This window comes from Procambarus clarkii, chromosome 72 (assembly GCF_040958095.1).
Source record: "Procambarus clarkii isolate CNS0578487 chromosome 72, FALCON_Pclarkii_2.0, whole genome shotgun sequence".
NCBI classification, from domain to species: domain Eukaryota; kingdom Metazoa; phylum Arthropoda; class Malacostraca; order Decapoda; family Cambaridae; genus Procambarus; species Procambarus clarkii.
The window spans coordinates 9459100-9483088 of NC_091221.1; the positions used below are offsets into that span (position 1 = coordinate 9459100).

Genomic DNA, 23989 nt, shown 5'->3' on the forward strand with positions numbered 1-23989 from the left:
CTGCTTGATAGCCTGAGCAGCCAAACTGTTGGTGCTTGCAGCTCGCAGTATAACACTGGCATCATAACCCGACTATCAGACTGAAAGCAAGTTTTCAAGTTCTCGCTTGAAGTCAGGTTTCTCTCAGTACTCCCAATTATAATATATATGGTAATAAAAGTCCTCCTTCACCTCTCTCTTCGTAAATCTGGACAAAAGACGTTGATGCAACAATGAAACAACGTTCAGGCAACATTGGAACGATGTTGAGGCAACATTAAAACTACGTTGAGGCAACATTAAAACTACGTTGAGGCAACATTGAATCAACGTTGATATCTCACATTACCATATCGTTACCAGAGCCCATATCGCCCATTGAGAGCGAGCTTGTCCCAACTTACGAAGATTAGGACAAAGGGCAGGTGCAAGGAACTGGGGTGACCCGAACGAGTGCAGCGAGAGAGTACTACGAGCCTACGTCAGCGAGCACAAGAACAGTCGAGCACAAGAACAGTCGAACACACACGTCTTCAAGACAGGTCTTCGAACACACAGGTCTTCAAGGCAGGTCTTCGAACATTCAGGTCTTCAAGACAGGTCTTGAAACACACACAGACCTTCAAGACAGGTCTTGGAACACACACAGATCTTCAAGACAGGTCTTGGAACACACACAGATCTTCAAGACAGGTCTTGGAACACACACAGATCTTCAAGACAGGTCTTGGAACACACACAGATCTTCAAGACAGGTCTTGGAACACACACAGATCTTCAAGACAGGTCTTGGAACACACACAGATCTTCAAGACAGGTCTTCAAACACACACAGATCTTCGAACACACAGGCCTTCAAGACAGGTCTTGGAACACACACAGATCTTCAAGACAGGTCTTGGAACACACACAGATCTTCAAGACAGGTCTTCAAACACACACAGATCTTCAAGACAGGTCTTCAAACACACACAGATCTTCAAGACAGGTCTTGGAACACACACAGATCTTCGAACACACAGGCCTTCAAGACAGGTCTTGGAACACACAGGTCTTCAAGACAGCGTTCGTCGTGAGGCAAAAATCCCCTTGTTGTAAAATCTGACCAAACCGTTCAGCGCCGCCGTAATATAATATAATGACTGTAATAAATCCCTCCGCGGACTAAAAATAAGATAAACTATTCGCATTACAAGTCGGGGCTCAACAATTTACTGCTATCATCCGCCATCAGCCTAGCGACCCAGCGGTGCCAGCGCATCCGCACGCTCACACGCACGCTCTTACTCCCCCCCACACACGTGCACGCACGCACAATGCTCCAGCACGCACGCATATGTCATGTCTTTCATCGCTAATCCCATCACATTCCTCAAAGCCAATTGTAACATCCTAATTCACAAAATTTATTATACAACTTTGCCTTATGAAAGCGAGGGGGCGGCTTGGTGCAGAAATACTCGTACACAAGTGGATTACATTACCGTACACAAACACTAATGCAAACAAGCAAATTAAGGATAGTGTGGTAGAATATTTTGAGGATTTCAGATTTGGTGATATAGTTACGCAATGAGGCTAACAGCATGATACGCTACGCTAAACTACACTACGCTACGCTACGCTATACTACACGACACACACACAAGCACACGAAACTGTACGCCAGTTGATTGACAGTCGAGAGGCGGGACCAAAGAGCCAAAGCTCAACCCCCGCAAGCACAAATAGGCGAGTATAAATAGGTGAGTACACACACACACACACACACTACACACACACTACACACACACACACTACACACACACACACACTACACACACACACACTACACACACACACACACTACACACACACACACTACACACACACACACTACACACACACACACACTACACACACACACACACTACACACACACACACTACACACACACACACACTACACACACACACACTACACACACACACACTACACACTACACACACTAGGGCTACGAGCAGCTGCAAGCAACAGCCTGTTGGGCCAAGTTATCACAAGTCGAGCCTGGCCTCAGGCTGGGCTCGGGAGAGTAAAGCAACTCTGGAGACCCTCGCCAGGTAAGCTCCAGGTAAAAACACACTACACACGCCATTTCTAGCAACGTGTTCTCATTCTTAATGCACTGCAATTTTGACGTAATCGCCGATAGCGTCAAAACTCCGATGTTAAAGAGAAATATAACAAGATTCGAGCGTCTTAAGTTATGGGAGCAGCCGTCCATGATAGTCCAGGTGGGCTGGCAAGGTTCCTACGCCTCTGGGCTAAGATTCACGAAGCAGTTACGCGAACACTTACGAACCTGTACATCTTCCCTCAATCTTTGACGGCTTTGGTTACATTTATTAAACAGTTTACAAGCATGAAAACTTGCCAATCAACAGTTGTTATTGTTATAAACAGCCTCCTGGTGCTTCGGAGCTCATTTTTTAACAATTGTAAACAAAGCCGCCAAAGATTGAGAAAATATGTACAGGTTCGTAAGTGTTCGCGTAACTGCTTCGTCAATCTGGCTCCAGGTTAGGTAAAACCACTTCACGTTTGACGCTAACTAAATCATGGCAGACGCTGTAACACATGCATGCAAACCTTGCCAATTCTATGCAACTGTTGTATTAGGGAGCCGGTCGGCCGAGCGGACAGCACGCTGGACTTGTGATCCTGTGGTCCTGGGTTCGATCCCAGGCGCCGGCGAGAAACATTGGGCAGAGTTTCTTCACCCTATGCCCCTGTTATCTAGCAGTAAAATAGGTACCTGGGTGTTAGTCAGCTGTCACGGGCTGCTTCCTGGGGGTGGAGACCTGGTCGAGGACCGGGCCGCGGGGACACTAAAAAGCCCCGAAATCATCTCAAGATAACCTCAAGATAAGATGTAGCAAGCGGTATACCTGGAGAATACCTGGACTGGGTTAAGAGAGTGCCTTGACTCCCCCTATTCCGGAGCCAGGCTTGGTCCAACAGGCTGTTGATGCTTGGAGCTTCGCACATTACTGCCGAGTTGCTCTACGGTTCCACATCCTTGATATCTTGTCATGTGGCGGGGGGAACGTCCGCTGGGTCATCATGGCTGCCACGGGCAAATAAATTCATAAATAATATTTCGTGGGCGCGCCCGATCGAAGGAAGCAATTCCGTTCCAATTCCCAGGCGCAGACATTCGTCCCAATCTCCACCACCACCACCCTTTCCTCGCGGCCCTGTGAAGCGGCACACAACTGTGTCACATGGCACTCCGTGGGGCATGTGGACATCTTCAAGAGGAAACTAGATTTATTCCTCCAAGGAGTGCCGGACCAACCGGGCTGTGGTGGGTATTTGGGCCTGCGGGCAGCTCCAAGCAACAGCCTGGTGGACCAAACTCTCGCAAGTCAAGCCTGGCCTCGGGCCGGGCTTGGGGAGTAGAACAACTCCCAGAACCCCATCAAGCAGGTATCAACCAGGCATGACACTGCCATGACACATGACAGTGCCACATGGAGTGCCATGTGACACAGCAGTGTCATGTGTGTATCGACACCCATGACTAGTCTACTGAGAAGACTATTTTCTCACGTGTGATATAGTGAACTATAAAATAGGTAGTGCTCGGGGACGACTCCCTATCCACCAGGCGCTTGAGGGTATTCAAAGTCAAAAGGTATACTAGGCTCAGGAGCAACACAATATGTGAGACAATATGTGGGGTAATATGTGAGCCAAGGGAACTCTCTCAAAATCTACTTTCAACCAGATTTGTAGTAAATGAATCCGACATTCAGCTGCCTGCACGGACAGTCTAGTAGATCAAGCAGCTAGGAAGCCTAGTTGAGAGTTTGGGTCCAAATGAATAACATAAAACTCCTAAGAGCTCCCTTTCCAAATAAACTCATCTTTTGTTCATTTCTCGTTCAAACTTTACTTTAGAAATGATGAATAAACTCCAGGAGAGACGACTATGCAAATTTCTGGAATAATTAAATTCTCAAATTTCCATATAATGGGTTCCAGTGACACACGACTCTCTCCTTTGTTGATAATTAACCAATATATTATGATAATATGTGATGTTTTTAACAATTACTGACCAACATATTGAAAAAAAAATTCTCCCTGAAGGTTGACAAACCAATTAACTTGCTGACACAAACACGGAGCCGTGTTAATGAGGCTCGCGTGACATGACACTCTTATGCCTGTCATGAGATGATTTCGGGGCTTTAGTGTCCCCGCGGCCCGGTCCTCGACCAGGCCGCGGGGACACTAAAAAGCCCCGAAATCATCTCAAGATAACCTCAAGATAGGCCTCCACCCCCAGGAAGCAGCCCGTGACAGCTGACTAACACCCAGGTACCTATTTTACTGCTAGGTAACAGGGGCATAGGGTGACAGAAACTCTGCCCATTGTTTCATTGCCGGCGCCTGGGATCGAACCTGGGACCACAGGATCACAAGTCCAGTGTGCTGTCCGCTCGGCCGACCAGCTCCTGGTTGATCAGTCCAGCAACCAGGAGGCCTGGTCGACGACCGGGCCGCGGGGACGCTAAGCCGCGGAAGCACCTCAAGGTAAGGTAGCCAAAAGTGCTGAGCTTAGCATAATGTCTAGACTGCATTGTGATCTCCCCGAGGCTTGAGCCAAGCACGACTACTCTCATAAAATTTAAACTTACAAAAATGTTCACATAATGTGCTAGACAACAATTCCCCGAGACAACAAAGAGGCAAGTTAACCCTTGAGCACCAGCGACGGTGAAGGGTGACGGAAGGGTGAACAGTGGTGTTCTAAATAGTGCATGGGGTAATCAGGTTACTGTTTGGACAGGGTAAAAGTTCCCCCCTCTCCTGCATACAGTGTAGGCGCTGCCACCTTAGCCTGCCAGCAGAAGCAATGCCAGGCGACGGCAGGCGACGGCAGGCAACGCCAGACAACGCCAAGCAACACCAGACAACGCCCTGCAACGGCAGACAACGCCAAGCAACACCAGACAACGCCAAGCAACACCAGACAACGCCAAGCAACACCAGACAACGCCAAGCAACACCAGACAACGCCAAGCAACACCAGACAACGCCAAGCAACACCAGACAACGCCAGGCAACGCCAGACAACGCCAGGCAACACCAGGCAACGCCAGGCAACACCAAGCGACGCGGTGTACACAATTATGGCGCCTGTGTCAAAGATCACACCCAAACAATACAAGTTGAAAGCTCCGAGCTTGAGAAAGACACTGTTCCCTATACCCACCACACGGGCTACGAGCGGGAGTGAGACGTTGTACAATTCGCCCCATTTACGCGTTTCGGAATCCTCGCAAACCCTGATACAATATACAGGGAGGCACTCCATCATTCCCCATCTGGATGGCTAGTTTGTACACTATTCGAGTCCTACTCTGGAAGGTGAATTGAATATTAGAAGATTAACACGGACGGCTCCGTCATAGGAGATGAAAGCCGCGAAGAGTATCCGCTTCTAAGCCCCGAAATCATCTCAAGGTAACCTCAAGGTAAGGTGGGGTCCAGGCGGTGGGTCCAGGCAGTGGGTGGGTCCAGGCAGTGGGTGGGTCCAGGCAGTGGGTGGGTCCACCTTTAAGCCTCATTCACAAGCATCTTCCCAGGACTACAAGCTTCACACTGGTTAACTTGAGGTTACCTTGAGGTGATTTCGGGGATCAGCGACCCCGCGGCCCGGTCGTCGACCAGGCCTCCTCGTTGCTAGACTGGTCAACCAGGCTGTTGGACGCGGCTGCTCGCAGCCTGACGTATGAGTCACAGCCTGGTTGATCAGGCATCCTTTGGAGGTGTTTGTCATGTTCTCTCTTGAACCCTTTATGTGTAGTGGAAGCGTGTTGAAGAGTCTCGGGCCTCTGATGTTGATAGAGTTCTCTCTCAGAGTACCTGTTGCACCTCTGCTCTTCAACGGGGGTATTCTGCACATCCTGCCATGCCTCCTGGTCTCATGTGATGTTATTTCTGTGTGCAGGTTTGGGACCAGCCCCTCTACTATTATCCATGCGTAAATTATTATGTATCTCTCCCGCCTGCGCTCAAGAGAATACAGATTTAGGCTCTTTAGTCGGTCCCAGTAGTTTAGATGTTTTACTGAGTGGATTCTAGCAGTAAAGGATCTCTGCACGCTCTCCAGGTCAGCAATTTCTCCAGCTTTGAAAGGGGCTGTCATTGTGCAGCAGTACTCCACTCTAGAGAGCACTAGCGTCTTGAAAAGTATCATCGGTATAGCATCTCTAGTGTGAAAGGTTCTTGTTATCCAACCTGTCATTATTCTTGCAGTTGTGAGCCATTGGGCCACATCCGCTACACTACCTACACCAGCCCTCTGTCAGTAGTGCCACATGACTGCCATGGAGCAGTGCCACACAGCTAGTGCCACACAGTAGTGCCACACGTCAGGTTGCGAGCAGCCGCGTCTAACAGCCTGGTTGATCAGTCCAGCAACCAGGAGGCCTGGTCGACGACCGGGCCGCGGGGACACTAAGCCCCGGAAGCACCTCAAGGTAACCTCAAGGTAAGGTAGCTACACATCGTTCCGTCAGGCAGGCACTCTCCCAGAGCTGATTTGAGAGTACTCCGCTATTCTCAGTCATCATAAAACAATTGTCTATTCAAAAACCACGACTGCTTCCCCCCTCATAACGCAAGGCTCCAGATAATATATATATATCCGGCCGAGCGGACAGCACGCTGGATTTGTGATCCTGTGGTCCTGGGTTCGATCCCAGGCGCCGGCGAGAAACAATGAGCAGAGTTTCTTTCACCCTATGCCCCTGTTACCCAGCAGTAAAATAGGTACCTGGGTGTTAGTCAGCTGTCACGGGCTGCTTCCTGGAGGTGGAGGCCTGGTCGAGGACCGGGCCGCGGGGACACTAAAAAGCCCCGAAATCATCTCAAGATAATCTCAAGATAATCCTAATTCCACCTAAATATTTCTCTGACCTTAAGTAGACATGCTTGAGGGCCGCAGCGAGGTTAAGGCACGAGCCCACACTGTCAAAAGCCAGGGACATCACCGCTACATTTCCTGGTCTATAACCTTCAACTGCACGACAATCCCTCGATAGTTTGAATTACTGCATCCGCTGAGAGACAGACAGACGAATACACTCCTTCGAATACACATCACAACCTCTAGACGCTACACAGACAAGCTTGACAAGCGACTTGAGAATGGTCCAGGACGGACCGAAACGTCGTCGTCCCTTCACCTTCTAGTGTGTGGTCTGATCTACACAGACGAGTATACCCCCCCCCCCATTACGAGTATATTGTTGTTGTTGTTATAGATTCAGCTACTCGGAACAGGTTCCAAGTAGCACGGGCTATGGTGAGCCCGTCACGAGTATATATAGCTGGTGGTAGACCAGCTATATATATGCACAATGGGTTATACAATCATGGGGGGGGGAAGAGGAGGGTCCAAAGGTCAGTGTTCAGAGCCAAGCTTAACAAGTACGGGACATGGTAATCCCAGCCCCAGGGAGCGGGGGGATATAGAGAACACCGTCAATGGGGTGTAATTGACGAGATATGAAATGGCGGACCATTAAAATTGAATACGTGGGACAAATAGGGGATGGGAGTGGTGATGAGCAGCGGGGTGGCTCCACAGGGGCAGTGTATGCCCACAGGGGCAGTGTATGCCCACAGGGGCAGTGTATGCCCACAGGGGCAGTGTATGCCCACAGGGGCGGTGTATGCCCACAGGGGCAGTGTATGCCCACAGGGGCGGTGTATGCCCACAGGGGCGGTGTATGCCCACAGGGGCGGTGTATGCCCACAGGGGCGGTGTATGCCCATAGGGGCAGTGTATGCCCACAGGGGCGGTGTATGTCCACAGGGGGGCAGTGTATGCCCACAGGGGCAGTGTATGCCCACAGGGGCAGTGTATGCCCACAGGGGGGCAGTGTATGCCCACAGGGGGGCAGTGTATGCCCACAAGGGGGCAGTGTATGCCCACAGGGGGGCAGTGTATGCCCACAGGGGGGGCAGTGTATGCCCACAGGGGGGGCAGTGTATGCCCACAGGGGGGGCAGTGTATGCCCACAGGGGGGCAGTGTATACCCACAGGGGGGCAGTGTATACCCACAGGGGGACCGAATATACCCAAAAACCCTACCGTCGGCAGACCCGAGACCAGACCAGAGACCTCACTACCTTTAACACACATAACCACTACTCTCCCCCCAGTACGTCCTCCGCTGCACTCACCAATCACCCGGAATGATTCAGACCTGTCTAACAGCATGAATGCGAGTGCCAGCCACCAGTTAACAGAGCTGCTACGTATAGCCTTGAGGTGACGGACCGTCCTCCCCACCATTCCCCACCCACTCACACACCACTCGGTGAAATCTCCAACTGGAGTAGGTCTCAAAGTCACGTCCCTCATCTCCGCCTAAGATTACGGGACTGTTAGCAATGACAAACTGAAGATAATTCCCAGAGTGGCGTTTAATAAACTCTTTCCGTCTTGATCGTACAAAGGAAGGGGGTTCGCATCCCCTGTACGGTGGGGGGGGGGGAGGCTAACGGGCGTACCAACACAGTAGCGGTAACGGTAATAACAGTAGCAATAACAGTACTAACAAACGGGAACGGCAACAGTTACAGGCAGAAATAGTAGGAACTAAACAGTAATAACTTCAGTAAAATGAAACACGTACAATACAGGATACATAACACGTACAATACAGGATACATAACACGTACAATACAGGATACATAGCACGTACAATACAGGATACATAACACGTACAATACGGGATACATAGCACGTACAATACGGGATACATAACACGTACAATACAGGATACATAACACGTACAATACAGGATACATAACACGTACAATACGGGATACATAACACGTACAATACAGGATACATAACACGTACAATACGGGATACATAGCACGTACAATACGGGATACATAACACGTACAATACGGGACACAACACGTACAATACAGGATACATAACACGTACAATACGGGACACATAACACGTACAATACAGGATACATAACACGTACAATACAGGATACATAGCACGTACAATACGGGATACATAACACGTACAATACGGGACACATAACACGTACAATACAGGATACATAACACGTACAATACGGGATACATAACACGTACAATACAGGATACATAGCACGTACAATACAGGATACATAGCACGTACAATACGGGATACATAGCACGTACAATACGGGATACATAACACGTACAATACAGGATACATAACACGTACAATACGGGACACATAACACGTACAATACGGGATACATAACACGTACAATACGGGATACATAACACGTACAATACGGGACACATAACACGTACAATACAGGATACATAACACGTACAATACGGGACACATAACACGTACAATACAGGATACATAACACGTACAATACAGGATACATAGCACGTACAATACGGGATACATAACACGTACAATACGGGACACATAACACGTACAATACAGGATACATAACACGTACAATACGGGATACATAACACGTACAATACGGGATACATAACACGTACAATACAGGATACATAACACGTACAATACAGGATACATAGCACGTACAATACAGGATACATAGCACGTACAATACGGGATACATAGCACGTACAATACGGGATACATAACACGTACAATACAGGATACATAACACGTACAATACGGGACACATAACACGTACAATACGGGATACATAACACGTACAATACGGGATACATAACACGTACAATACAGGATACATAACACGTACAATACAGGATACATAGCACGTACAATACAGGATACATAGCACGTACAATACGGGATACATAGCACGTACAATACGGGATACATAACACGTACAATACAGGATACATAACACGTACAATACAGGATACATAGCACGTACAATACGGGATACATAGCACGTACAATACAGGATACATAACACGTACAATACGGGATACATAGCACGTACAATACGGGATACATAACACGTACAATACAGAGTAAAATGCGTTCAGTATGGAGAATATATCGAGTATACGCTAGTATAATTAATATATGCTCCAGTATGGGGAGAAGGGGAGAGGGAGGGGGGGGGTCTGTGGTGAATGACATCACAACTAGCCAGAGACCGGGCCGCGGGGACGTTGATCCCCGGAACCAACAATAAACTTCGCCACACGCAATATGAACAAGTTTAACAACTGGCGACATTAAGAAACAACATCGCGTATGACGATGGAGCCGGTCGGCCGAGCGGACAGCACGCTGGACTTATAATCCTGTGGTCCTGGGTTCGATCCCAGGCGCCGGCGAGAAACAATGGACAGAGTTTCTTTCACCCTATGCCCCTGTTACCTAGCAGTAAAATAGGTACCTGGGTATTAGTCAGCTGTCACGGGCAGCTTCCTGGGGGTGGAGGCCTGGTTAAGGACCGGGCGGGGACACTAAAGCCCCGAAATCATCTCAAGATAACCTCAAGAAGATGACCTGGCTGAACGTACTCTGCGTTCAATCCCCGACCATCCAAGTGGTTGGGCACCATTCCTTCCCACCGTCCCATCCCAAATCCTTATCCTGACCCCCCCTTCCCAGTGCTATATAGTCGCAATGGCTTGGTGCTTTCCCCTGGTAATTCAATTCCCTTCAAGGCTCTTATACAGACAGTGTTACCAACATCCGGACAGTGTTACCAACAGGGGATATTAATTTATCTCCATCTATTAATATTATAATTAATTATCTCCATATTAATTACCACCCCCCCCCCCCCTTCATAGTTCCAAGACCCACCTGTCATTTCTCAGAGGAAGTATTTCTTGCTTGCCGTAGGAGAAATTGAAGGGGAAATACTCCCTCATTTGAAGAAAAGATCCTTAATTACTGTAAGAAACGTTAATTAACGGCAGTTACGCCACCGGAATCGCTCATTACGAAAGTTACAACAAAAAGTGAAGCTGGTTAAAAAAAAATATACCAAACAGGCTAGGTGACAGGGGCTATAAATTATTTTGTATTCGTTACGTAATTTACGGGCTCGCCATAGCCGGTGCTACATGGACATTTCGTTCTGAGTAGCTATATGTAAGATAACAACAACAACGTTACATAATGTGTGTTATGGAGTCTAGCTATAGGAGGCAGGTCAAGCTTATAGGAAGACCTAAACTTTTTTTTTTAATATAAATGTCACAATTTATATTAAAAAAATGTTTAGGTCAAGCTTATAGGAAGACCTAAACTTTTTTTTTAATATAAATGTCACAATTTATATTAAAAAAATGTTTAGGTCAAGCTTATAGGAAGACCTAAACTTTTTTTTAATATAAATGTCACAATTTATATTAAAAAAATATTTAGGTCAAGCTTATAGGAAGACCTAAACTTTTTTTTTTAATATAAATGTCACAATTTATATTAAAAAAATGTTTAGGTCAAGCTTATAGGAAGACCTAAACTTTTTTTTAATATAAATGTCACAATTTATATTAAAAAAATATTTAGGTCAAGCTTATAGGAAGACCTAAACTTTTTTTTTAATATAAATGTCACAATTTATATTAAAAAAATGTTTAGGTCAAGCTTATAGGAAGACCTTAATTTTTTTTAATATAAATGTCACAATGTTGACATTAATATTAAAAAAAAAAAGCTTATACATCATTTTTCCTAATCTTGAGTAATTCGTTTAAGACACATTACTGCGAGAATGTTGTTCATTGCCACATAAATAGGATTCTAAAAAATTCTAAAAATCCCAGATCAGCCTAAACTCTAAAAAAAAAAGCCTAAATTCCAGATTCGAAAAAAAGCCTAAATTCCAGATTCAAAAAAAAAAGCCTAAATTCCAGATTCGAAAAATCACATATCTTTCAGGAGAGACTAAAGCACAACACACAATATATTTTGTAATTAAAATTTTAAGTACAACAACCTACTGGTATTTAAAGAATGAGGCACCTTTATTTTTAATTAAAACAAAAAAATTGACCATGATTTAAGTTCAAAGTGGCCTGATGCAAGAGCAATGTTGCCTGTGGTCTGATTAACCTTCCGTGCAATCTTGGCATTCTAGACAGGATTGCTCATTTGCATTATATATTGCACATGCCCAATCTGTTCTACCTGTACTGAACTGCATAGAGCCATCAGTAAAGGCACAGAATTCAGTTAATTTGTGATTATGGGGACGACTCGACAGGTTCTATACATGGATCTCATGTGGGCCTGCGGGCCGCTCCAAGCAACAACAGCCTGGTGGACCAAGCTCTCACAAGTCAAGCCTGGCCTCGGGCCGGGCTTGGGGGAGTAGAAGAACTCCCAGAACCCCATCAACCAGGTATATGTGGGCCTGCGGGCCGCTCCAAGCAACAGCCTGGTGGACCAAACTCTCACAAGTCAAGCCTGGCCTCGGGCCGGGCTTGGGGAGTAGAACAACTCCCAGCACCCCATCAACCAGGTAACCAGGTATCATAGTTTCAGTGTTAGAGGTCTGCTAAACCTGTTGGGCGTATGATGTAGAGAGAGACTGCAACCACTTGGGCTGGACGGTAGAGCGACGGTCTCGCTTCATGCAGGTCGGCGTTCAATCCCTGACCGTCCAAGAGGTTGGGCACCATTCCGTCCCTCCCCCCTCCCCGTCCGATCCCAAATCCTTATCCTGACACCCTTCCCAGTGCTATATAGTCGTAGTGGCTTGGCGCTTTACCCCTGATAGTTTTCCTTCCCTTGCACATCTTTCCAGGGGGGGGGATGTAGTTAACAATGTTATCAGGATTAAGAGACAGCTCCAGCCTCGAGTCCATACGTAGTTAAACACAAGACAAAGCTAGAGAAGATTCAGCGGTATGCCACCAGGCTCGTCCCGGAACTGAGAGGAATGAGCTACGAGGAAAGGCTAAAGGAGCTGAACCTCACATCCCTGGAAAACAGAAAAGTAAGGGGAGACATGATAACCACCTACAAAATTCTCAGGGGAATTGACAGGGTGGACAAAGACAAACTCTTCAGCACGGGTGGTACACGAACAAGGGGACACAGGTGGAAACTTAGTACCCAGATGAGCCACAGAGACGTTAGAAAGAATTTTGTCAGTGTCAGAGTAGTTAATAAATGGAATGCATTAGGCAGTGATATGGTGGAGGCTGACTCCATACACAGTTTCAAATGTAGATATGATAGAGCCCAATAGGCTCAGGAACCTGTACACCAGTTGACTGACAGTTGAGAGGCGGGACCAAAGAGCCAAAGCTCAAACCCCGCAAACACAATTAGGTGAGTACAAGTTTCTGTAATTCAGTCTTCCTGGAACTACCTGTAATTCAGTCTACCTCGAACTACCTGTAATTCAGTCTACCTGGAACTACCTATAATTCAGTCTACCTAGAACTTCCTGTAGTTCAGTCTTATAACATCTTGCCACCGGCCAGCTCCAAAAGACGGAAAAGTCTGAATACTAACCTTAGTCCGAGACTTGGTGTGTTGGGTGTTATAAAGCGAGTCCTTATAGGAGTCCAAGTCTAGGGTGTAGGTGGACAGTGTCTCAACCTCTGTGGCTGGCGAAGCCGGCCGCCCACAGGCGCCCAGTGACCGCAGCACGCCGCCCACGCCCGCCCCTCCGCCGCTGTATGCCGCCGCCCGGGGCGGCTTCACAGGGAACACGCCCCTTGGGAACGCCCCAGATGGCGCCTGGGCGAAGTCCTCCCTACTGGCGGCTGAGGTGTGGAGAGAATCGCCTTCCAGCCCAGGTTCGAGACTCTGGGAGAACTCGAATCCAACCTCTTCATAGATGGATTCCTCATCTTCGTTGCCGCGGCTACAGCCGTCGCACTGGCAAGACAGAGGGCGCTGCAAGGGGGATCGAGTAGGGCACAAGGGGTTCCGCAGGGCGTGGGGTTCCCTCCTGGCGGCCTCCCTTCTAGGGGGTTCCCTCTCGGGCAATGGGGGTCCCGAAGACTCATTCGAGGTGTCGGAGGAGTTGTCGGTGGCAAGCCAAGGGAGCGGGGAATGGCTCCTAATTATCCGGGGGTCGTGCGACAGCTGATAGCAGCAGTCACAGTAGACGTGTGTGGGGTCCTCGCCCCCCACCATCACGCGGTATGGCACAGATGTAGCACAGGTGTGGCACACACACCTCTACACTCCAACATTACACCACACATCTAACAACACTTAAACCCACATCCTGCTCTTCAACAACATCATTTCCAGCAGTGTTGCTTCTCCCCCCGACAATCCCCCACAAACATCAACACACCTGCAACACACACAAACACTTTTAAACAAAACACTTCAGCAACATTTCCTCAACACCGAACTCGCAGACGTTGGCGCGGAAAATACTTGAAAGAAAAATCCGACCAGTGATCCAGGTAAGCAGAGAACGGCTCCAGTAATCCAGGAACACGGTGAAGCTCTCAGTGGAAGAGCTCCCTGCGTGAGAGTGAAGGTGCGTGCTGGCGACGGCGGGGGTGAAGTGGGGTGATCCTGGGGGAGGGGGGAGCACATGGGGGAGGGGGGAGCACATGGGGGAGAGCGGAAGGAGTGGCTGGCGGGGAAGGTGTGTGGCCAGAAGCCCCCAGGAGTCGTTGGATTACGTCCGGTGACGCTGACAGTGCTTGTGTAGCGCTACTGCTCCGGGCGCTCTTGTCTCTCTCTCTCTCCACACACACACACACACACACACACACACACACACACACACACACACACACACACACACACACACACACACACCTACCTCCCTCACCCAGTCCACACAAACAGTGGATAACGCACTATTCCAAAAGCCACATCCGCACATAACAAAGAAATGGAGGGTAAATGTGTAAGTCGTGGTGCAAGGCGCCTGCACAGTCGGAAGTGGCAGCTGACGGCAGCAACGGGAGTGAACGCGTTACCTCAGCGCCTCACGACACCAACTCTTCAAGGCCTACGGGCTCACCATAGCCCGTGCTACTTGGAACTTTGTGTTCCAGGTAGCGAATCTTTAACAACAACAACCAACTCTTCCGTCCACACGTGTCACGCTAACAGCCCTCAAAGAGTCCCCGGTGAGTCCGACGGGACCCGGGAGAGTCCGACGGGACCCGGGAGAGTCCGACGGGACCCGGGAGAGTCCGACGGGACCCGGGAGAGTCCGACGGGACCCGGGAGAGTCCGACGGGACCCGGGAGAGTCCGACGGGACCCGGGAGAGTCCGACGGGACCCGGGAGAGTCCGACGGGACCCGGGAGAGTCCGACGGGACCCGGGAGAGTCCGACGGGACCCGGGAGAGTCCGACGGGACCCGGGAGAGTCCGACGGGACCCGGGAGAGTCCGACGGGACCCGGGAGAGTCCGACGGGACCCGGGAGAGTCCGACGGGACCCGGGAGAGTCCGACGGGACCCGGGAGAGTCCGACGGGACCCGGGAGAGTCCCTAGGACTCAGCAAGGCAGGAAGAAGGCAGAGCCGCAGGGTGCAGATGTCCTGGTAGCGCGGGTCGCCCAGGAAAGGTGGTAATGTTCCTTGTTCCGTGCTCCGGGCTACCTGCTACCTCCTCCTCCTCCTGCCTCTGTGGCAGGTGTTGCTGACGGAGACGACGCCATTATCCTGGCTTGTGTGTGTGTGGCAGAGCTGGTGACCATAGTAGTTAGTGTACATAGACACTTGCAGTCAGAGGGAAGTGCTGGTTGGTCGCTTCACTTATGTAATTAACCCCAATATTGCCCGCCCTTGAAACAATGGCACGCACGCACGCAAGCACGCAAGCACGCACGCACGCGCGCACACACACACACACACACACACACACACACACACACACACACACACACACACACACATACACACACACACACACACACATGTGTGTGGGGGCCTCGTAGCCTGGTGGATAGCGCGCAGGACTCGTAATTCTGTGGCGCGGGTTCGATTCCCGCACGAGGCAGAAACAAATGGGCAAAAGTTTCTTTCACCCTAAGTGCCCCTGTTACCTAGCAGTAAATAGGTACCTGGGAGTTAGTCAGCTGTCACGGGCTGCTTCCTAGGGTGTGTGTGTGTGTGGCGTGGGGAAAAAAAAAAAAAAAAGTAGTTAGTAAACAGTTGATTGACAGTTGAGAGGCGGGACCAAAGAGCTAAAGCTCAACCCCCGCAAGCACAACTAGGTGAATACGTACACACACACACACACACACACACACACACACACACACACACACACACACACACACACACACACACACACACACACACACACACACAAACACATCGAGGGCGCCGGTGGCTGTGTGGATAGCACGCTGCACACGTACTCTTGTGGCCCGGGTTCGATTCCCGGCGCCGGCGAGAAACAAAAATGGGCAGAGTTTCTTTCACCCTGATGCCCCCGTTACCTAGCAGTAAATAGATACCTGGGAGTTAGACAGCTGTCACGGGCTGCTTCCTGGGGTGTGTGGTGTGGAAAAAAATAGTAGTAGTAGAAGAAAGAGTTGATTGACAGTTGAGAGGCGGGCCGAAAGAGCAGAGCTCAACCCCCGCAATCACAACTAGGTGAATACACTGTTGTATGAATGCTCATTCATACATTAGTGTATTGTTGTATGATTATTGTATTGTATGATTATTGTATTAATCGTGTTTGTTTACAAATGACCCACCACCACTATACTACACAAAACAATCACCTCAAACACCAACCACCACCACCAGGCAACACCTCAAACACCACCACCACCGCCAGGCAACACCTCAAACACCACCACCACCACCAGGCAACACCACCACCACCAGGCAACACCTCAAACACCACCACCACCGCCAGGCAACACCTCAAACACCACCACCACCACCAGGCAACACCACCACCACCACCACCACCACCAGGCAACACCTCAAACACCACCACCACCAGGCAACACCTCAAACACCACCACCACCACCAGGCAACACCACCACCACCAGGGAACACCTCAAACACCACCACCACCACCAGGCAACACCTCAAACACCACCACCACCAGGCAACACCTCAAACACCACCACCACCACCAGGCAACACCACCACCACCAGGCAACACCTCAAACACCACCACCACCAGGCAACACCTCAAACACCACCACCACCACCAGGCAACACCACCACCACCAGGGAACACCTCAAACACCACCACCACCACCAGGCAACACCTCAAACACCACCACCACCACCAGGCAACACCACCACCACCACCACCAGGCAACACCTCAAACACCACCACCACCACCAGGCAACACCACCACCACCACCACCACCACCAGGCAACACCACCACCACCACCACCACCACCAGGCAACACCTCAAACACCACCACCACCACCAGGCAACACCTCAAACACCACCACCACCACCAGGCAACACCACCACCACCAGGGAACACCTCAAACACCACCACCACCAGGCAACACCACCACCACCAGGCAACACCACCACCACCAGGCAACACCACCACCACCACCATCAGGCAACACCTCAAACACCACCACCACCACCACCACCAGGGAACACCTCAAACACCACCACCATCAGGCAACAACACCACCACCTCCACCACCAGGCAACACCTCAAACACCACCAAACACCACCACCAGGCAACAACACCACCACCACCACCACCAGGCAACACCACCACCATCAGGCAACACTGGTCCAGCCAACAAGGCGTGTGCGCCAGAATGTCCTCAGGCTACGGGCTGCCTCAGGCACCAACCACAACAAGGAGGGCGAGTCCTGGATAGTAATTTCAACAGCGCGTGAGGAAGGAAACATATGGCCAGTCCTCAGCACCTGATACCACTTGAAAAGTTACTCCAGACACTCTTCCCTCCACCTGTATCGGGCTAACCCTGCTTGATGGGGTTCTGGGAGGAGTTCTACTCCCCAAGCCCGGTCCGAGGCCAGGCTTGACTTGTGAGAGTTTGGTCCACCAGGCTGTTGCTTGGAGCGGCCCGCATGCCCACATATACCTGCTTGATGGGGTTCTGGGAGTTGTTCTACTCCCCAAGCCCGGCCCGAGGCCAGGCTTGACTTGTGAGAGTTTGGTCCACCAGGCTGTTGCTTGGAGCGGCCCGCAGGCCCACATATACCTGGTTGATGGGGTTCTGGGAGTTGTTCTACTCACCAAGCCCGGCCCGAGGCCAGGCTTGACTTGTGACAGTTTGGTCCAACAGGCTGTTGCTTGGAGCGGCCCGCAGGCCCACATATACCTGCTTGATGGGGTTCTGGGAGTTGTTCTACTCCCCAAGCTCGGCCCGAGGCCAGGCTTGACTTGTGACAGCTTGGACCAACAGGCTGTTTCTTGGAGCGGCCCGCAGGCCCACATACCTACCACTGCCCGGTTGGTCTCTCCTTCGTACTCTTCTTTTTTTGTTAGCTCTTGGACCCCGTCTTTCTAACCGTCGGTTGTCTAGTGCACTGACTCCTGTCTTAATTTTCTCATATCTAATACATGTATTTTTCTCATACATTCCCAGGAAGCAGCCCGTAGCAGCTGTCTAACTCCCAGGTACCTATTTAATACTAGGTAACAGGAGCATCAGGGTGAAAGAAACTCTGCCCGTTTGTTTCCGCCAGCGCCGGGATCAATGTGTGTGTGTGTACTCACCTAATTGTGCTTGCGGGGGTTGAGCTCTGGCTCTTTGGTCCCACCTCTCAATCAACAGGTGTACAGGTTCCAGGTGTGTGTGTGTGTGTGTGTGTGTGTGTGTGTGTGTGTGTGTGTGTGTGTGTGTGTGTGTGTGTGTGTGTGTGTGTGTGTGTGTGTGTGTGTGTGTCTCACTCACACACTCTCTCTCTCACTCACACACTCTCTCTCTCTCTCTCTCTCTCTCTCTCTCTCTCATGTGCGCGCGCATGTGAGAGAGAGAGAGAGAACCTTGAGGTTCTCAAACGTCACCCCCGTTACCCCCCCCCCCATGCGACAATTTCCTCAGCGCGCGCCCCAATTCTACCTACATCCAACCCAGAGGAAGACACATCCAGCCAGGAGACAGGCATGCAGCTGTCAGTGACGCCCCGGGCCACGAACAAACATTTGAGAGGCCAAGGAAGAGCTTGGACACGGAGGGGGAAGATACCAGATGCGCTTAAAGTAGCAGACATAGCCCCCCCCCCCCCTCTACACAAGGGAGGGAGCAAAGCATTGGCAAAGAATTATAGACCAGATGAACAAATCCACAAGGGCCGTGACGAGGATTTGTTCATTTGATGCATCACGTTAGTGTGATCTCTGTGTGTAATTATAGACCAGTTGCACTAACGACCCACATAATAAAAGTATTTGAGAGAGTGATTAGGAGTCAGGTCACCAGTTTCCATGGAGACCAATGACCTTCACAATCCAGGACAACATGGATTTAGAGCGGGAAGGTCATGCCTTTCACAGCTACTTGACCACTATGACAAAATCACTGAGGCATTAGAAGAAAAACAGAATGCAAATGTGGTATACACGGATTTCGCAAAGGCATTCCATAAATGTGCCCATGGAGTGATAGCACACAAAATGAGGTCAATGAGAATAATTGGTAAAATAGGACGCTGGATACTCAATTTTCTGTCGAACAGAACACAGAGAGTAACAGTCAACCATATAAAATCGAGTCCAAGCACAGTTAAAAGCTCTGTACCTCAGGATAGAGTCCTTACACTACTGCTTTTCCTAATTCTATCACATAGACAAAAATACAAATCACAGCTTCGTATCATCCTTTGCAGATGACACAAAAATCAGCATGAAAATTACCTCTGCTGAAGACATTAAAAAATACACAAAAATCAGCATGAAAATTACCTCTGTTGAAGACATTAAAAAATACACAAAAATCAGCATGAAAATTACCTCTGCTGAAGACATTAAAAAATACACAAAAATCAGCATGAAAATTACCTCTGCTGAAGACATTAAAAAATACACAAAAATCAGCATGAAAATTACCTCTGTTGAAGACATTAAAAAATACACAAAAATCAGCATGAAAATTACCTCTGCTGAAGACATTAAAAAGTACAAACAGATATTAATAAAGTTTTGAACTGGGCAGTAGAAATTAACATGATGTTTGACAATGTCCCAGAACCCCCATCAAGCAGGTATAAAAATGGAAGGTGCTAAGGGCGGCCGGAGTGTCCAGAAAGCAAGTGGGAAGGGGGAGAAGGGAAAGGAACCAGACGTGGGAGGGAAAGAGAGATGTAAGGAAAGACCAAGCAGGACCACCACCACCACCAGGCGCCAACCACAACAACGTGGGTGAACACAATAATATAAGTGGTCACCGGAAGCAGCCAACATTAACAGTCCTTGTCTCCCTTTCCTCCCTCCCTGGATTGTATTATCTTTTCCTTCACATTTATCCTTAATATTTTCCCTTTTTCTTCCCTTACCCTCGTCGCTGTCTTTACCTTGTTCGGAGGGCAGGGCGCCACCTCCCTCCCTCCCTACCTACAACCCTCTGTCTTTAAAGTTAGATCAGCGGCATGGCCTCTTCAAGGTCACCCTCCACGGCATGACCTCTTCAAGGTCACCCTCCACCTCATGACCTCTTCAAGGTCACCCTCCACCTCATGACCTCTTCAAGGTCACCCTCCACCTTATAACAATGACGCCAAGCAAGTTGGAAAAACACTATGGCCAATTAACGTCACATATCCGTCTTAAAGAGTCGTTGGTTTTCGCCAGAGGATCGAATCCCACTTACAGACGGGCCCGGGAGACGTCCCCCAACCTCGAGGACAAACCAACACACTCACACACAGAGATCACACTAACGTGATGCATCAAATGAACAAATCCACAAGGGCAGTGACGAGGATTCGAACCTGCGTCTGGGAGCATCCCTGACACTGCCTTAATCGACTGAGCTACGACAGGGTTAAAAGGGTTGAAACCGAAGTTCTACTGAACTTACTGGATCCCGTAGCCTCTCCGAGGCACAAACCTTTTAACCCTGTCGTAGCTCAGTCGATTAAGGCAGTGTCTGGGATGCTCCCAGACGCAGGTTCGAATCCTCGTCACTGCCGTTCTGGATCTGTTTAAACGAACACTCTCTTATAGCTGTGTATGTCCCCCAAATGCAAGTTCTCAATAGTTAACGGGTAACTGGAGAAAGAGTTTACGAACGGAACACTTGGAACAAAATATGGCTTAAGAGGAAGAGGGGGGTTATCTTGAGGTTATCTTGAGATGATTTCGGGGCTATTTAGTGTCCCCGCGGCTCGGTCCTCGACCAGGCCTCCACCCCCAGGAAGCAGCCCGTGACAGCTGACTAACACCCAGGTACCTATTTTACTGCTAGGTAACAGGGGCATAGGATGAAAGAAACTCTGCCCATTGTTTCTCGTCGGGGCCTGGGATTGAACCCAGGACCACAGTTTCACAAGTCCAGCGTGCTGTCCGCTCGGCCGCCTGGCTCCCGGGGGGGGGGGGGAGAGAGGGGGGAGAGGCACAGATTATGAGGAGGGGGGTTGGGAGGGGATATAGGACAGTGAGATGTGAGGGAATCGAGGGGAGAGGGAGAGAGGTTTTAAAGGAGAGGTCCGGATACGGGAGAGATGTGTTATTCACCCGAGGAACGGCTGAAGGGGGTCTCTCACACGAGGGTTGGGGTGCTGGGTGGGGGGGTTTTGGGGGTGAGGAGAGGGGGGCGGTTACCCCAGCCGGAGGGGGGAGTGGTGGACCATCGTCCAGAGGTCACGGGGTCACCCGTAATGACCCTCATTAGATCAGGAAGCCACGCAGAACACCCCCGCTCCCTCTCTCCTTGTGTGGTGCTACTTGCTGCCGTCTCCTGCCTTCTTGTGGGACCCTTTGAACGTTCACTGCCTTCTTGTGGGACCCTTTGAACGTTCGCTGCTTTCTTGTGTGCACCTTTGAACGTTCGCTGCTTTCTTGTGTGCACCTTTGAACGTTTACTGCTTTCTTGTGAGCACCTTTGAACGTTCGCTGCTTTCTTGTGAGCACCTTTGAACGTTCACTGCTTTCTTGTGGGCACCTTTGAACGTTCACTGCTTTCTTGTGAGCACCTTTGAACGTTCGCTGCTTTCTTGTGAGCACCTTTGAACGTTCGCTGCCTTCTTGTGAACACCTTCGAACATTCGCTGCCTTCTTGTGAACACCTTCGAACATTCACTGCCTTCTCGTGAACACCTTCGAACATTCACTGCCTTCTTGTGAACAGCTTCGAACATTCACTGCCTTCTTGTGAACACCTTCGAACATTCACTGCCTTCTTGTGAACACCTTCGAACATTCACTGCCTTCTCGTGAACACCTTCGAACATTCACTGCCTTCTCGTGAACACCTTCGAACATTCACTGCCTTCTTGTGAACACCTTCGAACATTCACTGCCTTCTTGTGAACACCTTCGAACATTCACTGCCTTCTTGTGAGCAGTGCCTCACAGTGATGCCCTCGCTGTCAGCCCTCAAGCAGCACTTTACAAAATCTTATCTTAAGAGTACTTATTGCATCCAAGTTTCCATTGTTACACATCCTGTCACGTCTTGTGATCTTGTAAAGCATTATTTCCGCGCGTAGATTAGCAATCAATATTTTCAAGATGTGAATTATAATTTGTATATTTCTTTTAGTCTGTCTCTTATCTTCCGGCTAGTAGCACTAGAGTGTCTTCTGGTTCCTTGGAGCACCCAGTCATCCCCCCTCCTACCTTGCGATGATTTCGGGACTCAACGTCCCCGCGGCCCGGTCCTCGACCAGGCCTCTTAACTCCCTTCTACGACTTAAGCGTAGCATTCCAAGGCGGTACTCAAGTAGTATAAGCGGACACACCTTGAAGGAGTGTAGTATTAGTACGATCTTCTGAGCGTATCACTATTTGCCACTTACGGGCTATTCATACCCGTGCCACCTCTTGGGTTATCTTGAGATGATTTCGGGGCTTTAGTATCCCCGCGACCCGGTCCTCGACCAGGCCTCCACCCCCCCAGGAAGCAGCCCGTGACAGCTGACTAACACCCAGGTACCTATTTTACTGCTAGGTAACAGGGGCATAGGGTGAAAGAAATTCTGCCCATTGTTTCTCGCTGGCGCCTGGGATCGAACCTAGGACCACAGGATCACAAGTACAGTGTGCTGTCCGCTCGGCCGACCGGTTCCCATGGCTTAATCTTTATCAACAATCTTCACTCGACACTAAGACATACTTGCAAGTCAGTCTGGGTTATAGGTTCATACCTCACATCTGCAGACACATGTTTAACATTTGCAAAGGCTGACTACATCTAACATTGCAGGAGGGTGATGGAATTTTCACAGACGGTGGCAAAGAAATGAGAAATGAATCGACTTGAGAATGGTCCAGGACGGACCGAAACGTCGTCGTCCCTTCACTTTCTAGTGTGTGGTCTGGTCAACATATTTCAGCCACGTTATTGTGACTCCTCGTCTGCAAATGAGTGAAATACTGAGGCTACAGTCCGATCCTGTTTCCAGTAAACCCCTGAACACACTGAACATTAATGAACCAATTGAATTCTCTGTGAATGTGAAACCAACATCGAACTATAAATCAGATGAGACCCCCCCAGCCTACAAGTCTTTTTTTTTTTTTTTTTTTTTTATTAAGTTATGAGGTACATCTGCATTAGTGCAGCTACCCTAGACTATATGAAGTGGAGTACAGTGTGTCAAAAAAAGCTAACTAGGTGATGCTATAAAATCCCCATCACACAGGATGGTTAGTCATACAGAGACATGTGATAGGCGGTCTGCACTGGCAGATTCCGGATGCATTTTGAGGATATCAACAACACAAGATTGAATAAGGTAGCAGTGGTAATACAAGTCCCCATCTCGCAGGATGGTTAGTCATACAGGGCCATGTGTTTAATAGCCTGCACTGGCAAATTTTGGGTATACTGTGAGGATATCTTCAAGAATACGAGAGTGAATAAAGTAATTGCAAAGCTCCAGG

At 49.3% G+C, this 23989-nt stretch overlaps 1 protein-coding gene across 9 annotated transcripts in view; it reads right to left on the reverse strand.

Moving 5' to 3' along the window:
- Positions 1 to 23989, reverse strand: part of pyd (zonula occludens-like protein polychaetoid) — a 371558-nt gene that overhangs the window by 270094 nt on the left and 77475 nt on the right. The window contains exon 1 of one of the 9 annotated variants that reach the window (XM_069312461.1): positions 13499 to 14339. The exons of the other annotated variants lie outside the window; for them this stretch is intronic. Coding sequence (XP_069168562.1) covers positions 13499 to 14128 — 630 coding nt within the window. The 5' untranslated portion in view covers positions 14129 to 14339. Of the gene's footprint in view, positions 1 to 13498; positions 14340 to 23989 lie in introns of those variants that run through there. 9 annotated transcript variants of the gene reach the window in all.